The sequence below is a fragment of the Elgaria multicarinata genome, chromosome 2, assembly GCF_023053635.1.
Source record: "Elgaria multicarinata webbii isolate HBS135686 ecotype San Diego chromosome 2, rElgMul1.1.pri, whole genome shotgun sequence".
In the NCBI taxonomy this organism is placed as follows: Eukaryota; Metazoa; Chordata; class Lepidosauria; order Squamata; family Anguidae; genus Elgaria; species Elgaria multicarinata.
Genome location: NC_086172.1, coordinates 29,117,057 through 29,140,268, shown reverse-complemented (window position 1 = coordinate 29,140,268; position 23,212 = coordinate 29,117,057). Strand labels below are relative to the sequence as shown.

At 42.5% G+C, this 23,212-nt stretch overlaps 1 protein-coding gene across 1 annotated transcript in view; it reads right to left on the bottom strand.

The window, feature by feature from the left end:
- The window catches only part of DNAH7 (dynein axonemal heavy chain 7), a 163,477-nt gene that overhangs the window by 57,694 nt on the left and 82,571 nt on the right, over nucleotides 1-23,212 (bottom strand). The window contains exons 35-40 of the mRNA XM_063118294.1: nucleotides 22,479-22,676; nucleotides 13,372-13,527; nucleotides 10,411-10,579; nucleotides 8,245-8,371; nucleotides 4,623-4,842; nucleotides 1,681-2,553 (exon numbers count right to left, since the gene is read on the bottom strand). Coding sequence (XP_062974364.1) covers nucleotides 1,681-2,553; nucleotides 4,623-4,842; nucleotides 8,245-8,371; nucleotides 10,411-10,579; nucleotides 13,372-13,527; nucleotides 22,479-22,676 — 1,743 coding nt within the window. The remainder of the gene's footprint in view (nucleotides 1-1,680; nucleotides 2,554-4,622; nucleotides 4,843-8,244; nucleotides 8,372-10,410; nucleotides 10,580-13,371; nucleotides 13,528-22,478; nucleotides 22,677-23,212) is intronic.

Here is a 23,212-nt window from a genome sequence, read left to right as displayed (position 1 = left end):
CAAGTCTTGCTGGGGCTGTTACAGCTTCTTGCCCACTAAGTGCTGCATCAGGACCCTTTACTGAATGGCCAGGGCCAGCCCAGGCACTTGCCCCCCTTCATTGTGCCTATTTCTGGGCATCCTCCCTGCCGCCCTCTTAAGAGTATGCACTTCCCCCAGATGCTGAGAAAACAGCGATCCTTTGAGCATGTTCAGAGTTCAGCCTCTCAAAGCCATGCTGTTATTTACTAAAAAATAGTTGTCTGTTGTATCTAGTTATGATTTTAAAACCACACATGGCGGGCAGGAGGAGGCACCGCAAATGGGCGCAGCCCATTTATGTGGGTTGTTTCTTTTTATGTGGAATTGGGTAGACTGCTGAGCGAGACCAACCTTAGGAGTCTTGGTTATGAAAGGCACGCAGGGGCCACTCACCCACACACTCAGAATGGCAGCCAAAGGCCAGTAAGTCTGACCTCCCACCCAAGGCATGCTGGGAGTTGTAGGCGTAAGCCTAAGCTTTTTATCAAATTCTTAAAAAATACTTAAAACTCCAAATTTTGAGTCTTTAGATGTTTCTGGTACATTATACAGCCAGACCTATCAGCATGCCAAATTTCAAGTTTCTAACTCATCTGGAAGTGGGTAAACATTTCTGGACATACATCGCACACACATACTTTCAGCTTTATAGGTAGAGAAGAAACATTAAGGTTAAACCAATCACGATGTGGGTGATCCATGACTAGAGCTGCCAGCCTCTCTTTCTTGCTCAAAAGCAGCTGCAGAGGGGTCTGGTTCTGGCTGAGCCTATAGCACAGAGTGAAGGGGTTTCTAGCCCTTTGACTGTGCACTGTTACCCAATCCAAATCACCCACCTCCAAAAGCCCCAGACAGGAATGTGTAGAGGCTAAGGAGTTAAGTTCGTAATTTCAGAACCTTCAGAACAATCACATGGTACGGTCTTCCTAAGAGCCTACCATTTCAGAATGCAGACAGGGGAACACGTGTTTGCATAGTCTTCCATATATTAAAGAAACTATGTTTCTGATTGGCCATGAGATATGAATGAACTTCATGCACTTGCATACAGCTACTTCACTCCTCCCTTTACATAAGTGGCGAATCAAACCAGGATGCTACAGTTAACCAAAGCTTCCTGTTACATCCCGACTGGAAAACTATGATTAATAGCTTCCAAACATGGCACACTGGGCCTGTTCACACAACACGCTAAGCCATGGCTAGGCCGCTAACCCTTTTGCAGTAAATGGTTAGTGAGCATGTTTAAACCGTGGCTATGTAGCCACCATTGCTAGGAATGGTTCGGACGACATGCTAAGTCATGGTTCACACAACACGCTAAGCCATATTATTTAGTTCAAAATGCTTCACCACCATGGCTTAGCATGTTGTCTGAACAGGTTCAATATGTAAGCCAACTTTAAGCCATGGCTTCATCTTCTGGCTTATTTGGAAGCCAAAAACCACCGTTTCCCAGTTCTGAGGAAATTACACTTAACTGTGATTTCCTGGCTTGATTCCCCGCTTGTGCAAAGGGAGGAGCAAAACGGCTGCACGCAGGTTCAAGAGGCACATTCATATCATGGTATGTTAAGTGGACATGTGATTGCCCATATGCAGCCATCGTATATATGTGAAGTTTGCATCACCGAATTTGCATCTTACACAGAGCCCTACCTGAAACCAATCAATTGTGCAGCAATTAACAAGAGCTGGAAACTTTCGAAGACGGTTACGGAAGGCATCTCCAATGGGACTCATGGCCAATACAACATGCAGCTGGTCTCGGCAACGGTCAATGAACATGTTGAAAAGAGCAATGGGGCTGCCGTCCGTCTGCTTGGTTCTATCTCTCTGGCGGTCTATTTGGCGCATCTTTTCACAAATTTCTTGCTTCTCATCGACTGCAAAGAGGTTTGGGACTTCTCCAGCATTTAACAAGTTGTTGATGTCTTCTAAAAACGACTCTCTTTTTATCTGGGTATCAGTGAATAAGAAAACTCCTTGCATCTCACCTTCAGTAGATCGCCTTAGGATGACTTTTAAGTCTTCATGCCATTCATTGCTCCCATAACTCTTAGATATTTCAACCTGAAAAGGTGTATAATCTGACATATATGCAGCTAAACGGGTTAGAGACTGCCGCCCACTTCCTCCAACACCAACCAGAAGAGCATGGCTACGAGGTTGCTTCAAAATACGCGAAATTCTACAAACATGTTCTATGGCAAATCGGAACAAAACCAACTGCATGGGTTTTTTGCTCATAGTATTGTACTCTTCCAGATGACTCTCTACAACCACTCTCAAATGATCCACATCCAAGACCTCTCTGTAGTTTGTATCCTCCCTTTTAGGATCATGAAAATCACAGAACATCAGACTTCGCAAATCATCTTCTTCCACCCTACCATCATAATTGAAGTCCAATCTCTGGAAAAGTTCGTCAAACTCTTCTTCAAAGTGTTTTTTCACTACTTCTTGTATGCATCCAACAAGCCAGGATCGATCTGCTTTATCGACTAAGCGATCATAATACACTCTAAGGACCTGCATGATAAATGACAATATGATTGTTTGAATCCTAGCGGTGACATTCTAGTCACAAATATGGAAAAAAAATGTAAATTATCTCAGGTGAAGTTAAGCGTGCATGGCAGAATAAACAGAGTTGAACACTAATCAAAATGAAGGCTATGTTTCCTATGGGGAGGGGGGAATCTATCAACAATTTATTCATTGATTAGCAGAAACAGTGTCTTATGTAGTTCAGTTCAACAACCTCAGAGCCAGTAAATACCTCCTTTATGTTTATGCAATACTGGTATAGAAAAATCCAAGCTTATGAGTAAAAAAAACCCTCTATATCAAATACAAAATAAAGTTTTAGTTATTCAGATTTATAGCCAGCTCCATCCTAAAGGATTCAGATGGGTAACAATTTAAAACAATTATGCCACTCTAAAATATAATTTGATATCCCAGACTCTCTGTTGGCTTAATCCTAATGCCTGAAAGCTAATAGACAAGTTTCATAGTGCTTCTGAAAGCCGCTCAGGTTAGTACTTTGGTAAATGTCCAGATGGAGGATTTACCATAATTGGGGAGGAAGGGCAGCTACTCAGAATGCCTTTCTATTATTATTATTATTATTATTATTATTATTATTATTATTATTATTATTATTTCTATACTGTCCAATAGCTGAAGCTCTCTGGCCGGTTACTCCATGCCTTTTCCACTGTGGAACCCGAATTCTGGAATAACTTCTCCAGAGAGGCACACCTGATGCCTGTGGTCTTTTTGACACCAGGTGAAATCCTTCTTTTCCCAGGTATTTTAGTCTTTCAGTTTCTTTTGCTTAAAATATATTACTGCATTCTAAATCTTTGCTGCTGGAAGTTTTTATTTTGGTTTTATACTTTGGTATAAAAGTATATAACATTTAAAAATGTTATATGTTGTGAATTGCCCAGAAAGCTTCCACTATTGAGAGGTAGAGAAATGTAATCAATACATATATAAATTGCTGGTCGGACCAGGCACAACAATGGTAATGTTAAAAGGGCACCCATGCTTGACCTCAGAAGTAATAACAGCTTACACACCATTATAACAGGATACTTGCACGTGTCCTGCATCAACAAAAACTTAGATCTTATAAAACGATTCTGTTGTGAATTTTGTGCAGCTTTGTATAGAATGTGTGAGTTCAATAAAGTAGGGTCACCATATGAAAAGAAGGACAGGGCTCCTGTATTTTTAACAGTTGTATTGAAAAGGGAATTTCTGCAGGTGTCATTTGTATATATGGGGAACCTGGTGAAATACCCTCTTCATCACAACAAGTAAAGCTGATGTAAAGATGTAAAGAAGATGCCCTGCCCTCTTTTAAATCTGGTCACTCTAGTATAGCTCCTGCAGCTTTAACTGTTGTGATGAAGAGGACATTTCACCAGGTTCTCCATATATACAAATGACACCTGCTGAAATTTCCTTTTCTATGCAACTGTTAAAGATACAGGAGCCCTGTCCTCCTTTTGATATGGTCACCCTAAATAAAGACCGTGTTCAGATGACACTCTAAGCCATGGTGGTTCAGCATTTTGAGCTAAACAAGTCGTGTGAACCGTTCCTAACTATATAACCACGGTTTAAGCATGCTCACTAGCCATTTGCTGCAAAGGAGTTAGCGGCCTAACCATAGCTTAGCGTGTAGTCTGAACAGGCCCAAAGCTCCTATTATTAAAGTAGTTGAAAGGACAGACATGTTCTAAATCAAATAATGTAGGTACTTTGATTCCCTCTTATCAACGACTCCTGCTAAGTGGGAATAACCACACAAGGCAAAAAATGATGGAGTTTTCAAGTAAAAACACAGCTTCCCAACATTTTGTAACAAGTGCAGCCATGGAGGTTTCTAGACCATCTCATTATCAGCACATATCGTATTTCCTATGCATTTGACAAAAAACAAAACATGACCACAGCTGTTACTTAAGGGTTCCTACATCACAACCATAAAGCTCACAATTTTTCACTAAACTCTTTAAAAAAAAAGTTTAAATTTAAAATTAAGACAGCTCCATCAGTTATTTATTCACTAACATGAAGGTTACCTCATGAACCCAAAGACGTTTTATTGTTCCTGTAGATTCTGTTGTTTCAGGTCTTGACAGGCAAACGCCTTGAATCACTCGAGAGAAATCACGCAGATTGAACAAATAGTGTGATTTCGTTGGAGTAGGGAGCAGATTGTCCATAGCCTCTTTATATATAGTCATGGTGCTGTTTATAATCTGTGAAGTCAGTTGAATACAGTCCGGGGAGAAGCTGTAACTGTTAATTTAAATTTAAAAGGCAAGAGATGGGATGATTTATACAATGCTTCATATAAAATTAGATGTTTTCCTGCACTTGCTGAACTCCTCAGGTTGCTAGTCAAAGCTGGCTTTGAGGCACAGTTAATACTTGGAGGTTTCCAAGATATAAGTAGTGGGAGGAAACCTTTCTCAGCTAAAGAGCTGAATTGGCTCAAAGCCATAACGTGAGGGGCTGCATGCCAGTAGTGAGTGGAGCCAGCACTCAAAATGGGCAGAGCCATGGCTGGCATGTACCCCCCCACCATATATATATATACACACACACACACACACACACACACACACACACACACCCCATTGACCCGATCAAACTATTCACCTATATGTCCCATTCTCACACACATCCTTCCCAACCCTCCTCCTCAGCTGATCCATGCAAATCAACTTTGCCAGCACTTTCCTCTGCTTAGCACTGAGAAATGCTGTCATTAGAGATTAGAGATAAGAGCAGGGGAAAGCTCTTATCTCTAATCAGTAGCTGGTTGGATATAAGAGCTTTTCCCTGCCTGGGGAGAGGGGTACAACCTAGGGAGGAAGCTGACAAGCTGACTGGTGAACTCATATGGACCATATCTGGCTCACGAGCTGGAAGTTTCCCATGCGTGATATAAGCAGCCATGGTTAGTGAAGCTGTTTGCTAGTCAGAATCATCAGATACCACTGCACGATGATTAAGATTAACTGTCAAGAGGTGCCGGTGGAAGCAGGGACTCATCAGTCAGCACAGGTTTAAGTGTATGCTGCCTGGCTGGCTGGCAACCTCTGACCGACCTGGACTGATTTTACTCAGAACAGCTAGCCAGTCAGTTACTTCACACCCTCACGATGCTGACTTGTGCGCCCCCAGCTTCCACCACTGCCTCTTGACACTTACCAGGAAGGACAGCAGTTCCCCACCCTGCAACAGTGGCTGGTGGTTCCCACTAGTGAAACACTTCACCAGCCTTCACTGTATGTGAAGCAATCGATACCAGAAGTGCGTTTTTGTTTTATTATTCCAGTACTTAATAGTGGAATTTTAGCATTACATTCTTCAGGTTTTTCAGAGGAAATCTTTTTCTGCTCCAAGTAGCACACAGAAATGATTCACACCAGAACTTACTTATTTGAGTAGGACTATGCATACATTCAGAACACCAGGAGGCACAGCAATGCGCAGCTAATTGGAAGGCTGATGTAACCCAGGACACAGCTGCCAATGTTTTGATGGCAACACTTCCCATTTGTAATGTTACAGACACACAAAGCAATGCTGTGGGCAATTCACTGCCCTATGCAGCATGGCAAAACATACTAAGAGATGGCCACACCCCTGTATCCGTCACAAATGAGCACTGGCTGAACTCTGACTCTTACCAGCAAGGACAATTCGGATAATACTATCAGAATGCCAATGCCGTATGACGAGAGCACATTCAAAAAACGACATCCTTGTGGACAAACCATGCAGGCAGCTGAGTTGGTCCATTAGAAAATTTATTATTAATAATAATAATAATAATGCAGCAACTGTAGCACAATACCTTTATCAGGACCAACTACAAAAACAGTTAAAGAGCAGTTTCGCAAAACCCTTCCTCCAGCCGGATATTAAGCAAAAACAAACAGGTATGTAGATTTGTGTGTGTGTGTAACACACACACACACACACACACACATATATTGCTGGGGTTGATGGAAGTTGCAATTGTAGTTTGCTGATGGAATGAAGGAGGCACTTTGCAGACTGACAGGACAACATTGTCCTGTGTGAACCGCCCAGAGAGCTCCGGCTATTGGGCGGTATAGAAATGCAATTAATAAATAATAAATAATAAATAAATTGTGCCTGTTTCCTCTGAATTAAGTAAGGTTCAGTAAGGTTTGTTGTTTACTAAATGTGTTTGGGATTACAGCGTTAAGTAAGTTGGATTAGCTTTCCGCAACACAGTTGTGTGTCTGCAGGCCCGCAAACTGTGGCTGCACGCAAAGGGTTATGGGAGATTGGTTGCTTCTGTTTTATTACAGAACAGGCAACCGAGCAAACTGCTATTTCTGTAGTGCTTTGTAAGCTCCTAGCTGTGGGAAAAGATGGACCAAAGGCACATTCAACTGTAAAGCAGATTTGCTCACACACCTGGTCCGAATACAGTGTCAAGAGCATACTAACAAGTTTCCATTCCAAGGTGGCTCAGTCGAAAAGCTGACCATAACACCCTTGGAAACCCAGTTAGTGGGTCTTACCCGTGCCAAAGAGATGTCAGGAAGTGCCTTGCTATCAGTAGTACTCATTACTAGCAATGCTTTTCTATGCTGAGAATGTAATGCCTTGCTAGCAAACCTAATAATCAATCACTTGCTTAACTTGGCAGCAGTACCAAGTCCAAGTTTATGCTATAATTATTCTTGTAACCCTGGGGTCTGGGTCCAGTCTGGTCGAAGGGTGTTCTGTGCAGGAAGCTTTCGCAGTCTGGTCCACTTTTATTGGGATATACCTAATGTGCTGTAAATATGCCAATAAATTAGTCTCCTTGTAAGCAAACCTGTGAGTCTGACTACTTTTGTCTCCTTGGTGACCCTGAAAGAACCTGAAAGCTCTCAGCCGGAGCTAACAATAATGCCTCCCAAATGTGCTGTACTACAACTCCCATAATCCCTAGATAGCCTTGCAAATGTCTCTAGCACTATCTGTCTATTATATTTTAATCCCATTTTCCTAAGGCTCAAGATGTTGCATTTCTTAGTATGCTCCATAGAGCTCACAGGCAAACTAATCAGAACACATGCATCCCTTGCAAGACAGAGAGCATAAGTAAAGAAAAATGTGATAGTCCGTATATTATTAAAGCTGGAATTCAATTTGACTTTGGTGCGCAAGGTATAGAGTCAACATAAGCCAAATCAGGTGGTATTACCTAGTGGCTGGAAGGCATGACGGTTTAACATGCCAGAATACCATTTTTTGGAGGCCCACTAAAATTCAAGGATCTTACTAAAGCAATATTTGTGGCAGAACAGATAATTGGGAATAAACTGAACTGGCATGATTTCACTCAGAATACATTGTGTGCTAGTAGGTTTATATTTGTTTGTTAAATGTAAGGCTATATTTTTGTATTGAAGTGCTTTTTTGCTTTAGAGATAAGCCAAGTTGTAAATCAAATCATATGTTAACAGTAAGCACACATGTGAGATCCTGAACTGATGAACAATTCCATAATCTTTACTTTGGCATCTCAATCGCTTATTAAATAAACAAAATCTATCGGTGTCCAAAGCGTCTAAAGTGCCAGATCATCCACAGATATTCTGGTCGACAACCCACAGCCATAAGTTCATCACCTACTTTAATATGCCACAATATACCAAAGTCACCTACCATATATTAAGATGCCAATCTATTATTCTGGAGAAAATGGTATACATTGAAGCATCATCAAACTCATTAATCGTAACTGTATTGAAGTGTCGTAGATATCGAGGAGTGATTGGGTTTCGACCTCCGCCTGTAATTGGAAAGCACAATCGTAGCATTAAAACGATGCGAATGTAATCAAGATGTGTAAATTCAACCATTTTATTAACTGTTTGGATTTGTTTCATCTATTCGTACAGGAACGGAAAAGTACTTTTTAAAATCGAGAGGAGCCTCTTTTGCCACTGCCCATTTTTGTCTTTGATCCCATTCACCACTGGAATGTGACCCACTGGCCAATGTCCAACAATTAATTCCCACAGACGTTTCCTGGCCATTAAGGAATATCACCCAGTCACTCTGGCCCTTAACTCGCCTTTGTTCAAACCCCAAACTGTGGTCTATTGTTGGTTGAAAGCAAACTCACAACAGATTTTATTTACATTTAACTTCTATTTAAAAGCTTCAGCTTTCCTTTAAACAGTAATTTCCAGGGGTTAGCTGTGTTTGTTAATTGCAGCAAAAACAAGAGTCTTCTAATGCCTCAAAGAATAAAATTGTTAGTCTTCAAGGTGTCACTAGACTCTTCTTGTTTTATAAAACAATAAAACTTTCTCAGTAGTAGCACCAACATTATGGAACCTCTTTCCAGTAGCAATTGCCAAACTTGCTTTCTTTCCATTTTTAGAAGGCTGGTGACAACTTCTTTTTAATTTCAACTAGCTTTCAACGTAAGATCACTTGCTTGCATAAATTTGTTTTGGTCTGCTGCTTCTAACCCTCAGTTTTAATTGCAATCTCAGTCAGTATTTTAGTACTGCTATTTTTTACTTTTCTGACTTGGCATTTGATGTATTTCTGTTCCATCAGGCTGCAGCAGAGGGAGAGACTGTAGCAGGGCCAATCATTTGGCTCTGCTGAGACAAATTCCATTTGAAGAGCTCCTCCTCTCTCTGGGTGTTTTGCATTCCAGTGGTCATTGGAAGTACTATGTAATTTTATGACAAGGTGCCAGAGCTTCCTTGTTTTTGTCATCCCTCCTCATCGCTTTTTCCTTTTGTGTTGTATCTTTTACTGTAAGCCTGCAGATAGGGACTGTCTCTTTTTTTATCGATCTTATATATGCCGCTCTGGGAGACTATTTGGCTGAAGAATGGAGTAAAAACACTTTAAACAAATATTTTAATATTTTTTATAATGGAACCTACTTTGGTTGTTTTGGAACAATAATTATTGGCAAGAGAAAAAAAACAATCACCAGGGGGATAACAACGGATTTTGTGTCACAAGGACCACCTGGGAGGGTCTGCTATTTTATTTTAATTAATTAATTTATACCCCACCTTTCTATCAAAAAATGGTACTCAAGGCAGCTAAAGAAAAACACCCCACAATTTAAAATAGATGAAAACAATAAAACAGATTAAAACACAATGTTTTTGATTGTGCTTTATTTGTCTTACACAGAGATAAACCACAAATAGGGACACACATGCACAAAGCACGGACACCATCGCTTGTGAACACCAAGGCAATGTTCATTTTGCCATGATGACATGTGTTTAGAAGCACACAGATTGCGGTAACTGTGCTATTTGATATTTGACACTGTGCACGTGTTTTGGACATGTTTTTCCCCCTGCACCCATGTAAGGAAAATCTCATTTGTGATCCTAGAATCAGAGTTCTAAATCCAATGTGCCATAAGCAGGAGAAATTGCTGCACTAGCAGAGCCCTGTTGCCTTTTCCCGTCGAGCAAGTGCTAGCGGGCCACTTTGTAAACCTAAGATCTGCAAGGGGTTGCACAAGTGGAACTTTACGTGGGGTCTCCCCTGGCTTGGCTTCCGCTAGAGCGGTGTCATTTGTGCTAGCGGAATGGAATTGGAGACACCCAGAGTATCGGGACGGACTTTGGACATCATCACTGTGTTCAGAGGCCTTTTGCAAAAGCTGCAGTGAACAAATGGGTCTCTTGGCTCATCCCCTTATTTGCTTGCAAGTGCACAGGAGCAGTAAAGACACTAACACGGCACGCCTTGCTTTCAGAATTGCATTCCTAAAAAACCCCGAAAGAGGGCAAGAAAAGCATTTATTCTTGCATGCATTTGGAGATGTATTAAAAGGCATACCTGGTGGACCCATCGCACACATGATCTGAATATCCACAAGTCTAATCATACTGCAATCTTTCAGGTCATACCAGTTCCAGTGATCTAACCACTGACGAAGTAACTCCACTGGAGGCTGAGCGCCATAGACCTCTCTTGCTGGCATGTTGACATCATCCACAAATACAACCTGAAGACACAACCATTTCTCAGTGAGGCACTTATCCACTGCATATATGTTACACACACAAAACGTTTTTTAAAAAATGCCTCTGAGCATGCCCAGAGTGAGCGTCCATCCAACAAAATAACCACAACCAACCCCATCCCCCTTTTTATATCTAAGACAAAGGTAGGGAACCTGTGGCTTTCCAGATGTTGCTGGATTGCAACTCCCATCATCCCTGAACGCTGGCAATGCTCGCTGGGGCCAAGAGTTGAAATCTAACAACATCTGGAGGATCATAGTTTCCTCCCTGGAAAGCATACAAGACCAATGGATTTAGGCCTGCCAACCGTACCTATCTGAGCAGGAGATAATGGCTCGGTTCAGACAACACATTTCTCTACGCAGTCGGGAAACTCCACTCAACGGTTGAGTTTGTAAGGGGTACTCACCACACAACATGCTCTAACTCCACCGTTGTGAGACTGTGGGCTACCATAGAGTTGAGTAAAAGGAAATGCAACATTTGATTGACAGTTCCTCCACCCTCTCTCCTCACCCGGTCCTCTTGATGGTATCCCATCAGCCACTGCTGCAAAAAAACAATCCGGGCCACTCTCCTAGAACAGCACTCCCTCCTTTCGCCTCTCTTGCCAGGGAACTCTGTAGCCAGTGGGAAAAGTCCACTCAACGTAATGGAAAACCAATAGAGCCCTCCACACAACACACCAGTTGTGCAGGAACTCTCCTTTGCACAGCGTGGCTATTCAGCGTGGAGTGTTTTCTAAAAAAAAAAAAAACTCCATCATGGAGTGGAGTTTTCCTTCAGACAACGCATTTCTCAATGATGGTGTAAAAACTCCACTGTGGAGTTGTAAAACCACTGTTGAGAAAAGTGTTGTCTGAATTCAGCCAATGAGCTTCAAACTTAACCCTCCTCCCCTTTCTTCGTTCTTTAAGAAGGGATCTGCAGGGTTTGCCTCTGTCCTTGCCATGTTCATCCTCACTGTGATTTCGTAAGCAGGCTTACTGTCAAATAGGCCTCCCACGAGCTGATATGAACTTGCAAGATAGAAGCATTAAACAACAGCAACCATACAGCTTTCTTGCACAATGAAACATTTGCAGTTCCTTTACATGTTAACGGAGAAAACTTTGCTAAGTTTGAACTGCTAGGAGGCACAGACCCAAGGTCTTGCAAGCGGATGCTGCCCGATGGGCTGTCCAGCCCTATCCATGTTTGTTTAATAGGACTTACTTCCAGGTAATTGTGCATAGGACTGTGACCTTAAATTCTAAATTATGTAGCTGCATAAGGTTAGCAAATCAGATTCTCAATTACCTCTTAGATAGCTCCTCTGCCAGCAAGCAAAGCAGTGGATGTTAAGATTACAGATCAGATCTTTTCACTGGCTGCAGTCAGACAACACAATAGTCAATGGTGGGTTAATAGTCATCTCCACGGTTGATTATCGAGATACTCCCCACATGACATGATTATAATCAACCATGCTGTAGATTAAGGCCAGCGTCAACTATTAGTCAACGGTGTGTTTGATTGACACATCCCCTGGCCTCCCTCCCCCGCTCAGTCCTCCCACCAGTATCCCATCAGCCATTGTGAGTTCCGCCAGCCGGACCAGAGTGGCAGCTGCCTCTTTGGTTGCTCTTGCCAGGGGACTCTGTAGTTGCTGAAAAAAACCAACTGTTTGCGACAAAACAGTCAACATTTATACTGTTGTTTTATACTTTGAACGTTTTTAATTTTTGTGAACTGCCCAGAGAGCTCCGGCTATTGGGTGGTATAGAATTGTAATGAATAAATAAAAATAAATAAATAAACATTGCCCAACACACGATACAATAACCAACAGTTGTTCAAATAATCAATTCTGCACAGCGCTGGCTATTTGTATCGGTTATTTCGCCCAGATAACCAACCGTGGTGTGAAAAAGTCCCGACAGATGACACAATAACCTACCATTGACTATGGTGTTGTCCGAACCCAGTTGCCCTCTGTGCCACATCCCAGGCTACAAACCCTAATCCTGAGGGGGCAGGAAAACTTTTTTTCAACTAACAGACTTCCACTTGTCCAACTTTGGATCCAACCCATTGCTCTATGTGGCTGAAAATTGTTGCTTTTCCCATTAAAAAAATGCAGAAGTGACAACTGGGAAAGGGCCTGGATATCCACTTAGTGTATTTTAAAGGGAAAGCAGCAATTTACATCAACATTTCCCCTCCATGCCTGAAGCATTAACTGTAGTATCCAAAGCTCTTACCAAGCAAATACTAGTGATGTTGTAGCACCGTAAACCAACGCTACTGCAACATCACTGGTGCTTGCTACGTTCTTTTCAACCTGGATTTTCCTGCTTGATTTCCGTTCACTTTTTACTCCCTTCCTTTTCCTCCCTAACACGCCTTGTCTTTACTTCGATAGTAAGTGTGCGGACGGGTCCGCCTAATTTTGTTTTTGTCCACCTAATTCTTTTAGGTTCTAAACAAAGAATAAATAGCAAAGAGAGGAATGGGTCGGTCAAGATCGTCTGCTCAACATGTCAAAAAATGTGAAATTCAGCAGCAAAGCGCGGCTTTTCCCTTTTCCCTAGCAAGCACTAATGACATTGCGCTAGCGTTGACTTACATTAGCGCAATATCATTAGTACTAGCTCTGCGACAACACTGGATACTTCTCTATGTGTACATTTCGTACTCGGGTATTTGTATCTGGATAAAACAACTTCATATGCAGACCTGCCATAAGTGGTGTGGCGAATATGTGTAGTCTTATTTCACTTTTAAAAGTTACCATTTTCTTCCCAAGAGGGGGACCAAAGACTCCTTTTCTCCTTTTATCAAGCTTTGACATAATGATGTTTTGAGTCTGAGCTGCAGTAGTCTGTGCTGAGAAGTTAATGAGCAGCGGCTTGTAGATTTCTTTATTTAAGCGGTTTAAGAGAAAATCCTGTAAAAATGGTTAAAAAAAGGGGGAAAGGATTGGGTCACATGAGTATATAAATCTGACAGCTTATAGCCTTGTAGCAAAAGGCACAAAACCTTGCTTTTATTGCCAGTCATCTAAATGGGGTGGTTTTTCACATCAAGTTTGTGAGCCATTCTGCTTCTAAAAATGATGAGACGATAACGAATCTACAGTCATTAACATTCAGAGCTCTTTAATGAGGTTCCTGCAGAAATAAACCAGGGTGATTCAAATTTTTAGGACCCATGTTTTTAAAGATTATGATGCAATAGATCATCGACATTTCACAATATTATCACAGACACTTTAACTACTTACAGTATATCATATTAATGCACAAAGTGTTTGCCTCGTTAATTAATTCTCTTGTGTATGAGCTAGTTCAGAGCTTGCCAGCTGACCTGAGTTCTGTGGAGGCTTCCATATTGATGGGCTTTTTACGTTTTCCTAAAATCCCAGGTGTGTAAGAAATATTTTTGCACAAAAGAGTAACATCCAAAGAACTAACAAACATTGCAATAGATTTTTTCATAATTATATTTGGATATATAGCGATGCAAGGCATAAAACTCCATCTATACTAAATGTAGATTTAGATCTGCAATTCAGATAGCTGCACATTCAAGTTGAAGACCTATTTACCTTTGTTTAGTGCTACTAAATGCTTAATGGTCTTGTTTTGGAGTAAGTGGATTTGTGGACAGTGACATCAATAAACCTAATTGTCCTCTGAACACTAAAATTAAATGGATTTGTACAACTTCAGTTTGTGCAACACCATTCTATAATTAGAATATATTATCCAATGGAAAAGGACAGTGGCGACACCTTGGAACAGAATGCCCGAAGAGTAAATACCTTCAGTGCTACTTCCATATCCCTCTCAAGGGTGAAGTGCCTCTCTCAGATGCTACAAAACCAGAGATTTCCAAACCTTGTCATAGTGGACCCCCAGTTTCAACTTCCTTACGGCTAGGTTGCAGCTGCAGAACATCAGAATGTTCACGCGCAAGCCATACTGGATTTTAAGGGTTTAATTGGTGTGAACTACCCGAAGAGCTCCAGCTATTGGTCGGAATAGAAATGTAATAAATAAATAAACAAACCAGCAGATGTCACAGGCAATACAATGAAGACTGTGTGATATTGTCCCTGTAAAGTGGCTTTTAGCAACCCATGTACATTTCTATTATCAGCCTACAGACAGGCTACAAGCCATTTCTTGCGGCCCACAAGACCCTATGCATCTGCCACCACTGTGAAACAATCACAGGGGCACAGCCTGAGATTTCCATAAAAGCGCTAGCAAAGGAAATCCTTCCTTATCGCTGATGTCTGATGAGATTGGAGATAATGGATGGGATTCCCTTGCTAGTGCTAGCAAAAGAAACTCCAGGCGTGTGTGTGTTTATGTGTATATGCTCACATGTACAAGCCCCAGGTGCCACCCAATGCACCTCTGGGGCCAAAAAGGTCATGCATCCCTGGCCTATAGCCATCTCGATCTGCTGGAGGTCACTGCACAGCCTAGGCTGTGTGTGCATGAGCTTCCTCCCCACCCAACCTTGCTTAGCAACAGGGGCTCAGGGGTACACATTTTCCTGACTTGACCATTTTCCTGACTTGAGAGTAATCCACTGATGCATGGCAGCAGCCTGAACTGAACTGACTTGAAATTGCAATGTTGGCAACTCGCTTCTCAGCTTGGTCAAGACAGATAGACAGACATCGACTGGACTGATACCATTTGGGGATGAATGTGCATGTGCCCCAGCAACTCCACCACCCTGCTTAAGGGTATGTCTGAGAACCATGGTTATACTTAACACTTTTTCCTCACTTCCTCCTATATCATAAGCTCTTTCAGACTATGGGCATGTCTACACAAAGGGTTTGCCCCGCGGTGGCTTTACAGTGCAGCTGCCATTGCGAAGCCATCCAGGAGCAAACCCCAGAAACTCCGCTGAAAAAAAGTTACCCCAACTTTTTTTGGCAGCGGAGGCTTGTCACAGCCCATGGCGCTCCCAGAGTGGTCCCTATGGGCTGGACAGGGAAGGGGGAGGACCTCCAGGAGCTCAGGAGAGCCCTGTGCCCCATGGTAAATAATAAAAAAAACGGGAGGAGGGGGGAGAAGAGTAACGGCCCCCAAGCCTCTTTAAAAATTAAAAATGGGGGGAAGAGAAGAACAGGGCCCGTTCCTCCCCCCGTTTTTAAAAATTTATTATCTGCAACTGCACAGCTGCGCAGATACAGACAGGGGGGAAAAAACGGAGGGGAAGGAACAGGCAGCCAGAGGGAGGTCAGAGGGAGGAGAGGTGGTTTAGCGCCCGGCGTCCCTCTCCTCATCCTCCTTTGAGGTGCTCAACACTGTGGGGAAAGTTTGCACTTGTGCTCCTTCCCATGCAAATGCCGGGAAGGAACGCAAGTGCGGGAACCGGGAGCCAGGTGCCTTGCGGCGCCAAAGCGCCACCGTCAAGACGGGGGCTTTGAAAAGATATAGGAATGACAATCTGTGATAAACAGAGTTTTGATCAACAAATACATGCACACTAACATTTTACAGTGTCGCAAATACAACATGGGTTTTGATCTAGGTTTAGGCGTGTGCGTCAGGGCGGGTGGATGTGGACTTCCCCACCCCCTCCTCCTCCTCCTCACATCAGCCCCTCCAGCCCCCTGAAAGCACTAAACAAATTGTCGGAGGATCCTGCTAGATGGGGTCAGCTGTGGTATGGGGAGATGGGGGAACCCCAAATATCAAGCAGAGTCACCTTCTGTGAGTGGAGCCCATCCATCCACTGAAGGCAGATTTTGATCCAACGACATGCCTGTATCATTGTCAGGGTTGCACACATCAGAAGTAAATACTGTGTTTAATACTGACTTGTATGAAATCAGTATTGATTACCATTAATGTTCCACCTACATCAATGGGGCTAACCCCAAGTGCATGTGCATAGGACTGAAGTAAGTTACCATTTGTTTTACCTACTTGAAACTGAAGCCTACTTAAAACCTGTGTGAGCCTTCGTTGCTGGGGACTCAGCATAGGATAGGTGTGCAAAATGCGCTACCCGTGGACTGTAGGCAGCTTCCCAAGGCTGGTTGGGTTGCCTCCCGACCCCCAGCATCTGCCACTGCCAAAAAAAAGGGGGGGGAGTGCTAAAATAACATGCTCTATGGTTCCTATCATAAAAGCCTCGTTCCTAGAGTATCCATGGAGCATCCTAGGAAGCAGTGCTTAAAGTCTTCTGCCAGCTTCTTAGGATGCTCTATGGATGCTCTGGGAATGAGGCTTCCATGGTAGGAACCACAGAGCCCATCCTTGGATGCTGTGGGATGAAACAGATGCTGTTGCTGCAGCGGTAAGACCAAGATCTGTTGCTGCTGGGGTGTGTGTGTGTGTGTGTGTGAGAGAGAGAGAGAGAGAGAGACAGAATGTGTAAGAGGCACATGTGGGCACAAATGTGTGTGCGTTCACATGTGCAGCCCCCATCATCCAAGCAGTAACACAATGCAGCTTTGAGATTGAAAAGGTTATGCACCCCTAGTATAGGGCTTTGGTTTAAGGATCCGGTCAAATAGCTCACTCTACCGTTGCAATCACCATACCCCTTCCTTTGCCTTTTCTTATTCTGGTTCTTATTCTGAAGCCATACTACATATGTTTCCAAAATATGGTAGAGTTAAAAATGACACCACCTTTCCTACAGACATACCACCATGGACACGCCTGATCTTGGGCTTTGTTTGTACTTGGACAGCAAACCGCCTGAGAATACCAAGCACTAAAACCTATTGCCATGCCATGCTAAAACTTGCACCACCATTATGCCAACTTCTTCCAAACCAGAAAGAGTTTTTTTTAAGGTGTTTATTCAAGCAGACAGACTTTCACAGTGGGAGAAAGTAACCTTTAGGAAATGCAGATACAAATACAGTAGGGCTGTGCAAATCCTCCTCCACTCTCTCCGGTCAGCCTCTCCTCCTCCAGGCTGACCTCCAAGAGATCGGGCCAGGCACTGTGAGATCAGGCCCGAGGAACGGAGGCCAGCCCGAGAAGGCGGATCTCACCGGCGGACCAGCAGACTAGGCGATGGCGGCAGAACAGCGGACGATGGGAGCGGCGAGTAGACCTTTACCCACTGTCCCTGGGCCCCGGTAAGTACAGGCCCCCCAGGCACTGGATGCCAGGAGTTGTAGGCCGAATGGAGGCCTAGGCCTGTGCACTGAAATGGTGGATCCTTCTTAAAATGGCAGATCTGTCATGAAATGGCCTCCATGCTTCAGTTTTTTGAATTTGCACAGATTTGCACAGCCCGAAAATACAGGTCAGGAACTAAACAAATTGCCCGGCTGGAAGTAAATTTTATGGCAAATGTGGGGCTTCCACCAAAAACAGCAGCCCTGTGTCTCCTTCCCTTCTCCTCGCCCCCCACAACTGCCTAGGGAGGCTCAACACGTGATGTGAAATCATTGCGTTATGGGTTTCTCCACCTCTGCACCACTTCATTGGCTGATGCTGGTGAAGAGTGGGGAAATGTCGAGTGACACAGTCGGTACCCCAGCCACTATTGGGGGTGGGGTGGGGGGGTGTTGAACAAAACAGGCAGACGCCTTTCTGCAGGAATCTCTAATTCCAGCCTCAGTCTTGAGCTAGCGTGAGCCTTGCAAGTTTCTCCTCATCAGTATGAATTAATATTTAATTTTTGCCAAAGATAATTCTCCCGCTAAATATATAAGCATTGCTTTGGTGCTTTCTCTGAACCTTAGGTCCCATGTTACTAATATTTTATAAGTGTGATAAATCAAAGTCACATTAAAGAGTAATTAAATAAAAGCCAATTATAGCCGTTTATTGCAAAAATAATTTTCCAGTTTAGTTACTTCGCGTTAACCAGAATGAATGTATAAATATCAGATTCGGCAAAACGATTGTAGGAGGCCACTTTCTACTTTTCACTGAAGAGCAAATCTAATTATGCATAACATTAATGCAAGAATTAATTGCACTAATAAAAATTCATTTACAGTGAAGGAAGGCACAAAGAAAAGTAACTTGCAGGATGACAATAATTACTTAGTTTTTTTTTTTTTAATAGTCATCTGGTTGAGATTATAACGATCGTTCTTCTAGATAAGGAGCCCATAACTTGATGTCACTTACATGGATAATGGAGTGGAACTCCAAGCGACTGCTGAATATCAAAACAATGCTTTAAATGGGGTAATATTTATATTTCTAAAGTTAACTAATAATATTGTGAGAACTCTTAGCATAATTGGGCAAAAGAATTTTGATTAGCATCAAATTAAGGAATGAACAGTTAAGAGCGTATATTTTGACTGATTGAGAGAGAGCAAAATCCTTTTCTAAAGCAAACCAATGGTAACATGAATGGCCAACTTGCAGTATGACTGTCACGACTAGCACAGGCAATATGGGTTTATGGCATTCCTGGGCAGGAGCAGTATAGCCCAGAATAATAATAATAATAATAATAATAATAATAATAATAATAATAATAATAATAATAATAGTGACAGACACAATACAGCTGCAAAAAATAATTCACCAACAACTGGCCATCAAATTCAACCTTATCAAACAACCTACACCATACTATACATACTCACCCGAAACAATCTGAGAAAATGCGGATCATAAAATATACTGGGACAGAATAATTCATACCAACAAAACAATACCTTGCAACCAACCAGACATAACGGTCATAGACAAAAAAGAAAAACGTACATACCTCATCGACATAGCAATATTAAATGACAAAAACGTTGTTGAAAAGGAACAGGAAAAGAGAGGAAAATATACACCACTGGCCATGGAAGTCAAAGAACTATGGCAACAGGAAAAGGTCACTATTATTCCATTAGTCACATCAGTCATTGGCATCACATCAAAAAACTATACGGAAAACCTTCAGAAACTGGGCCTACCAAAATACATCCACACCACCATCCAGAAAGCAGCCATAATTAAAACATGCTCAATTGTCAGGAAATTCCTGAATCTGTAAAAAGACAGCATGACTCTTAATTGGCGCCTAAATAAGGCCAATGTTGGTGCCAGCTGGGACACCAAGGGGAGGGCCTTCCATCACTGGGCCGCCACAGCTTTCGAACATCGGTTTCGGATTGTTAACATTGGAAGTGCAGATGTCATTTTAGGAGGGGTATTTGTGATGTGCTGCAATGCATCCACAACACATCCCTTGATGCTGGATTGCGGCCATATATCAACTTGCTAATGACACATGTATTTTGTACAGTCATGCTCATTCTGTATGTTTTTATCTTTTAACACTTCTGTGGATGGGATGAGCTCTTTTTGACACTAGGGTTAAAGAGACTTAAGTTAAGTTACAGTTCCAAAAAAATCCGAATGAGATTTTTTTAAAAAAAATATTAGGGATACTTATACACAGATTCATACAATAAAATCCCTAAGTACTTCAAAATGTTATTAAGGATGGCTGCAGGGGTGCATCAACCACAACTATGTATGATTTCTACAACGAGTGAAATGTCTAACTCATATTACTAATACATAATATTCCCATGGCCCTTGTTATTATATCTATTTATCTATCTATCTATCTCTGTGATAATGGTACGGATGGCTGTCTTTTGCTTACTTGCTGGATTTTAATTATGTTTTGTTTTTAAATTGTTTTTGTGAGCCTCTTTGGGGGGCTCGAGAATGAAAAGTGACAGAGCAATGCCAAAGAAATAAATCATCATAATCGCCCTCCAACGGGAGACAACAATTAATGATTTTGCGCAACAGAATGTCTAAAACACATGAAGGAAAAGAAAACATAGGCTACTCCTTTTGGGCTGCCCATTTCTGTTCATTATTATTATTATTATTATTATTATTATTATTATTATTATTATAAATCTATACATTACATTTCAGACTAAACAGAGCTCTTTGGGAAATGCACAAAAACTTCTTTTTCTTTGAGTTGGAGACAGGGGGAGACTTGGCCTTTTTTGCCTTCCTCGATATCTTTTTGGCTGCAGATATCATGAGGGAGTGGCCTTTTGTCGGCTTGCCGGTATGCGCACTCGACATCGAAGAGACTGTCGATGTCGGAGGTGCTCCTGATGTCGAGGGTTTGGGCGTCGATGTCGGAGTAGACGCCATCGTATTCTTTATTATTGGCTGATCAGTGCACTGGAGCGTACGCTTCCAGAGTTCAGCCTTCAGGCGATCTGATCTGTGTCTTCTTGTTTGTTTTGAGAAACTCTGACAATGGTGGCAGGTTTCAGTAACGTGTGTCTCTCCCAAACCAAAAAGACAAAGGGAGTGACCGTCTGCCGCTGGTAATTTGCTACCGCAGCGAACGCACTTACGAAATGGTGCCTTTAGGGCCATACAAGATAGATTTTGAAGAGAGGTAAGTATAACAATAGTAATTTATTTTATTTTTTTAATAGATAGTATGAGAATAAGAAAAAGAACTTGAAGACAATAAAAGAGAAGAATTGAAGAAGAACGAAGAGAAAAAAACACTCAGCTACGACGTCCAATTTGAGGAGAAACCTTTCGACGAAGCATCAGCTACGCGGTTGCAAAGGAACTGAGGGGAAGGCGGGAACGTGCTGGAGCATGCGCACGAGACGGTGGGGGAGGGGTTCCCGCCAAAAACAACGCTTCTCAGCTACAAAAACCTTTCCGGAGCGAATGCTCAGCGCAAGCGCAGAGCCGATGGTGTGATGCACAGAGACCACGAAGAAGAATCAACCACACATTAAATATCATTAAAAGGTGAACGAGACGACAACAACAACAAAAACAACAAAAAGCATCAGGACCTACCTAAAATTGAGCAAAGATGAGGCCAGCCTCATCCTAGAAAAAGAGTTCCGTAGTTGGGGGTGCTGCCACAGAAAAGGCACTGTCCCACATCCCCCCACCCTACCCCCAACTTAGCCTCTCCTGGTGGTGGGACATAAAACAGTGCCTCTGAAAGAGATTGTAAACTATGGAACAAATCATACGGGTAGAGACAATCTTTCAGATATCTTGGCACCAAACCATTGAGGTCTTTATAGGTAAGCATCAGCATCTTGAATTAATCCTCTCCACTCTGAAATGCTGCCCCTCCCCCACAACCTGAGCTTTCAGGTCATCTTACATCTTCACTGGCCTCCTCTTCCATCTATGGTTGTTGCATTTACTTTCAAACATCTCCCTTCACATCTCTATATCTATCTCCTCTGTTCTTTACTAGTACCGACCCGAGACATTTGGCTGTCTGAAGCAGAGCCCAAATGGAGCGCCCCAGCCCACGAGGGCCAACACTTTAAAAAGTATTGCTGGACCATTCAGATTCTTTCATCTACTCCCCCTCCTTTGCGGTGCCACCTGAAACAGGATGCTTCACCCTGTTTCGTATATGTTCACTCCCAAAGCCTTTGTTCTACTACAAGATCTCCTAGTGATTATCCTCTATGGTCATTTTCTCTTGAAGCTTCCTGGGCTTCACTGGAATTGCGTTCAAGCATATTCACAGAGTTTCCCAGTCAATTTTCCTTCCTTTTTCCCTCTTTCCCTTTTCATCCTTAATGGGCTTTGCCTTTAATTAGATAGTAAGTTTGTGGGTGGAGCCTGTTTTATTTTTTATTTTTGTATGCCTAGCTCTTTCAGGCTACAAATAAAGAAATAAACAGAATAGTGAGGAATGGGACAGCCAGGACTGCCTGCTGAAAATGTCTTCTATAAGCAAGCTGTTGCCATGTCTCCTTACCCTACTGAGATTTGAGAGAAATAAGGGGAAACTGTGTCCAATGTGTAGAAGAAGGGTAATGCTCAAAAAAACCAAGGGTCCAGTTTTTCCAGAGCAATCCATTTCCAAACAGTAGGGGTTCCCCTTGCAGTCATTGTAAGTTTCAAGCATACTTACTATAATATATACACTCTTGCCAGTTCCAGTTGGTCCAACAAATATAGAAGGTTTTTGATGTGTTGTCAACAACTCCATTAACGAAAAATATCGAATGGTATCCAGAGTGGGGACAATTATTTCATTGAACAACATATCTTTCGATATCGGTGGAGCTGTCTCAAGGGCTTCTACCCAAGGCTCCCATCTTCCTGCTCCCTGTTTGAAAATGTAGTAGCAAAACTATTAGACAGCACTGCAGTGTGAATGAAAATATCTTTATAGATAGATATTGCCCTCATTTAATGAGATCATGCATATCCATCATGTTCTCTGGCCTCGATCCCCCTTCTGGTTCAAATGAGGATTCAGAGGGGGGAGAGGCTTCATCCAGTAATCCGTCATCTGTTACTCCAGGACCTTCAGGCCAGAGGATGCACTTTACCAGACTCCTTGAACTCAGGGGGCACCTCTTTAAAGCTGTGCTATAGAAGCCAGAAGCTGCAAAACTGAGCAATGGCCCTTTAAAAAGTAGGCAGCTCAGAGTGGGTGGGGCTAACAGTAGATCCAGCCATCATAAGTCTTCTTCATGTTGCTGAGACAACAGCTCTTCTTGGGTGGCATTGATGTGTCCAGTCAACATAGATCTGTCCATGGTGCTGAAAGACCCTTGACAGACTTGATTCTGCCTCACCCTTCTAGTAAGAGTGGCCCTACTCAGACAACATGCTAAACCATGATGGTTAAGCATTTTG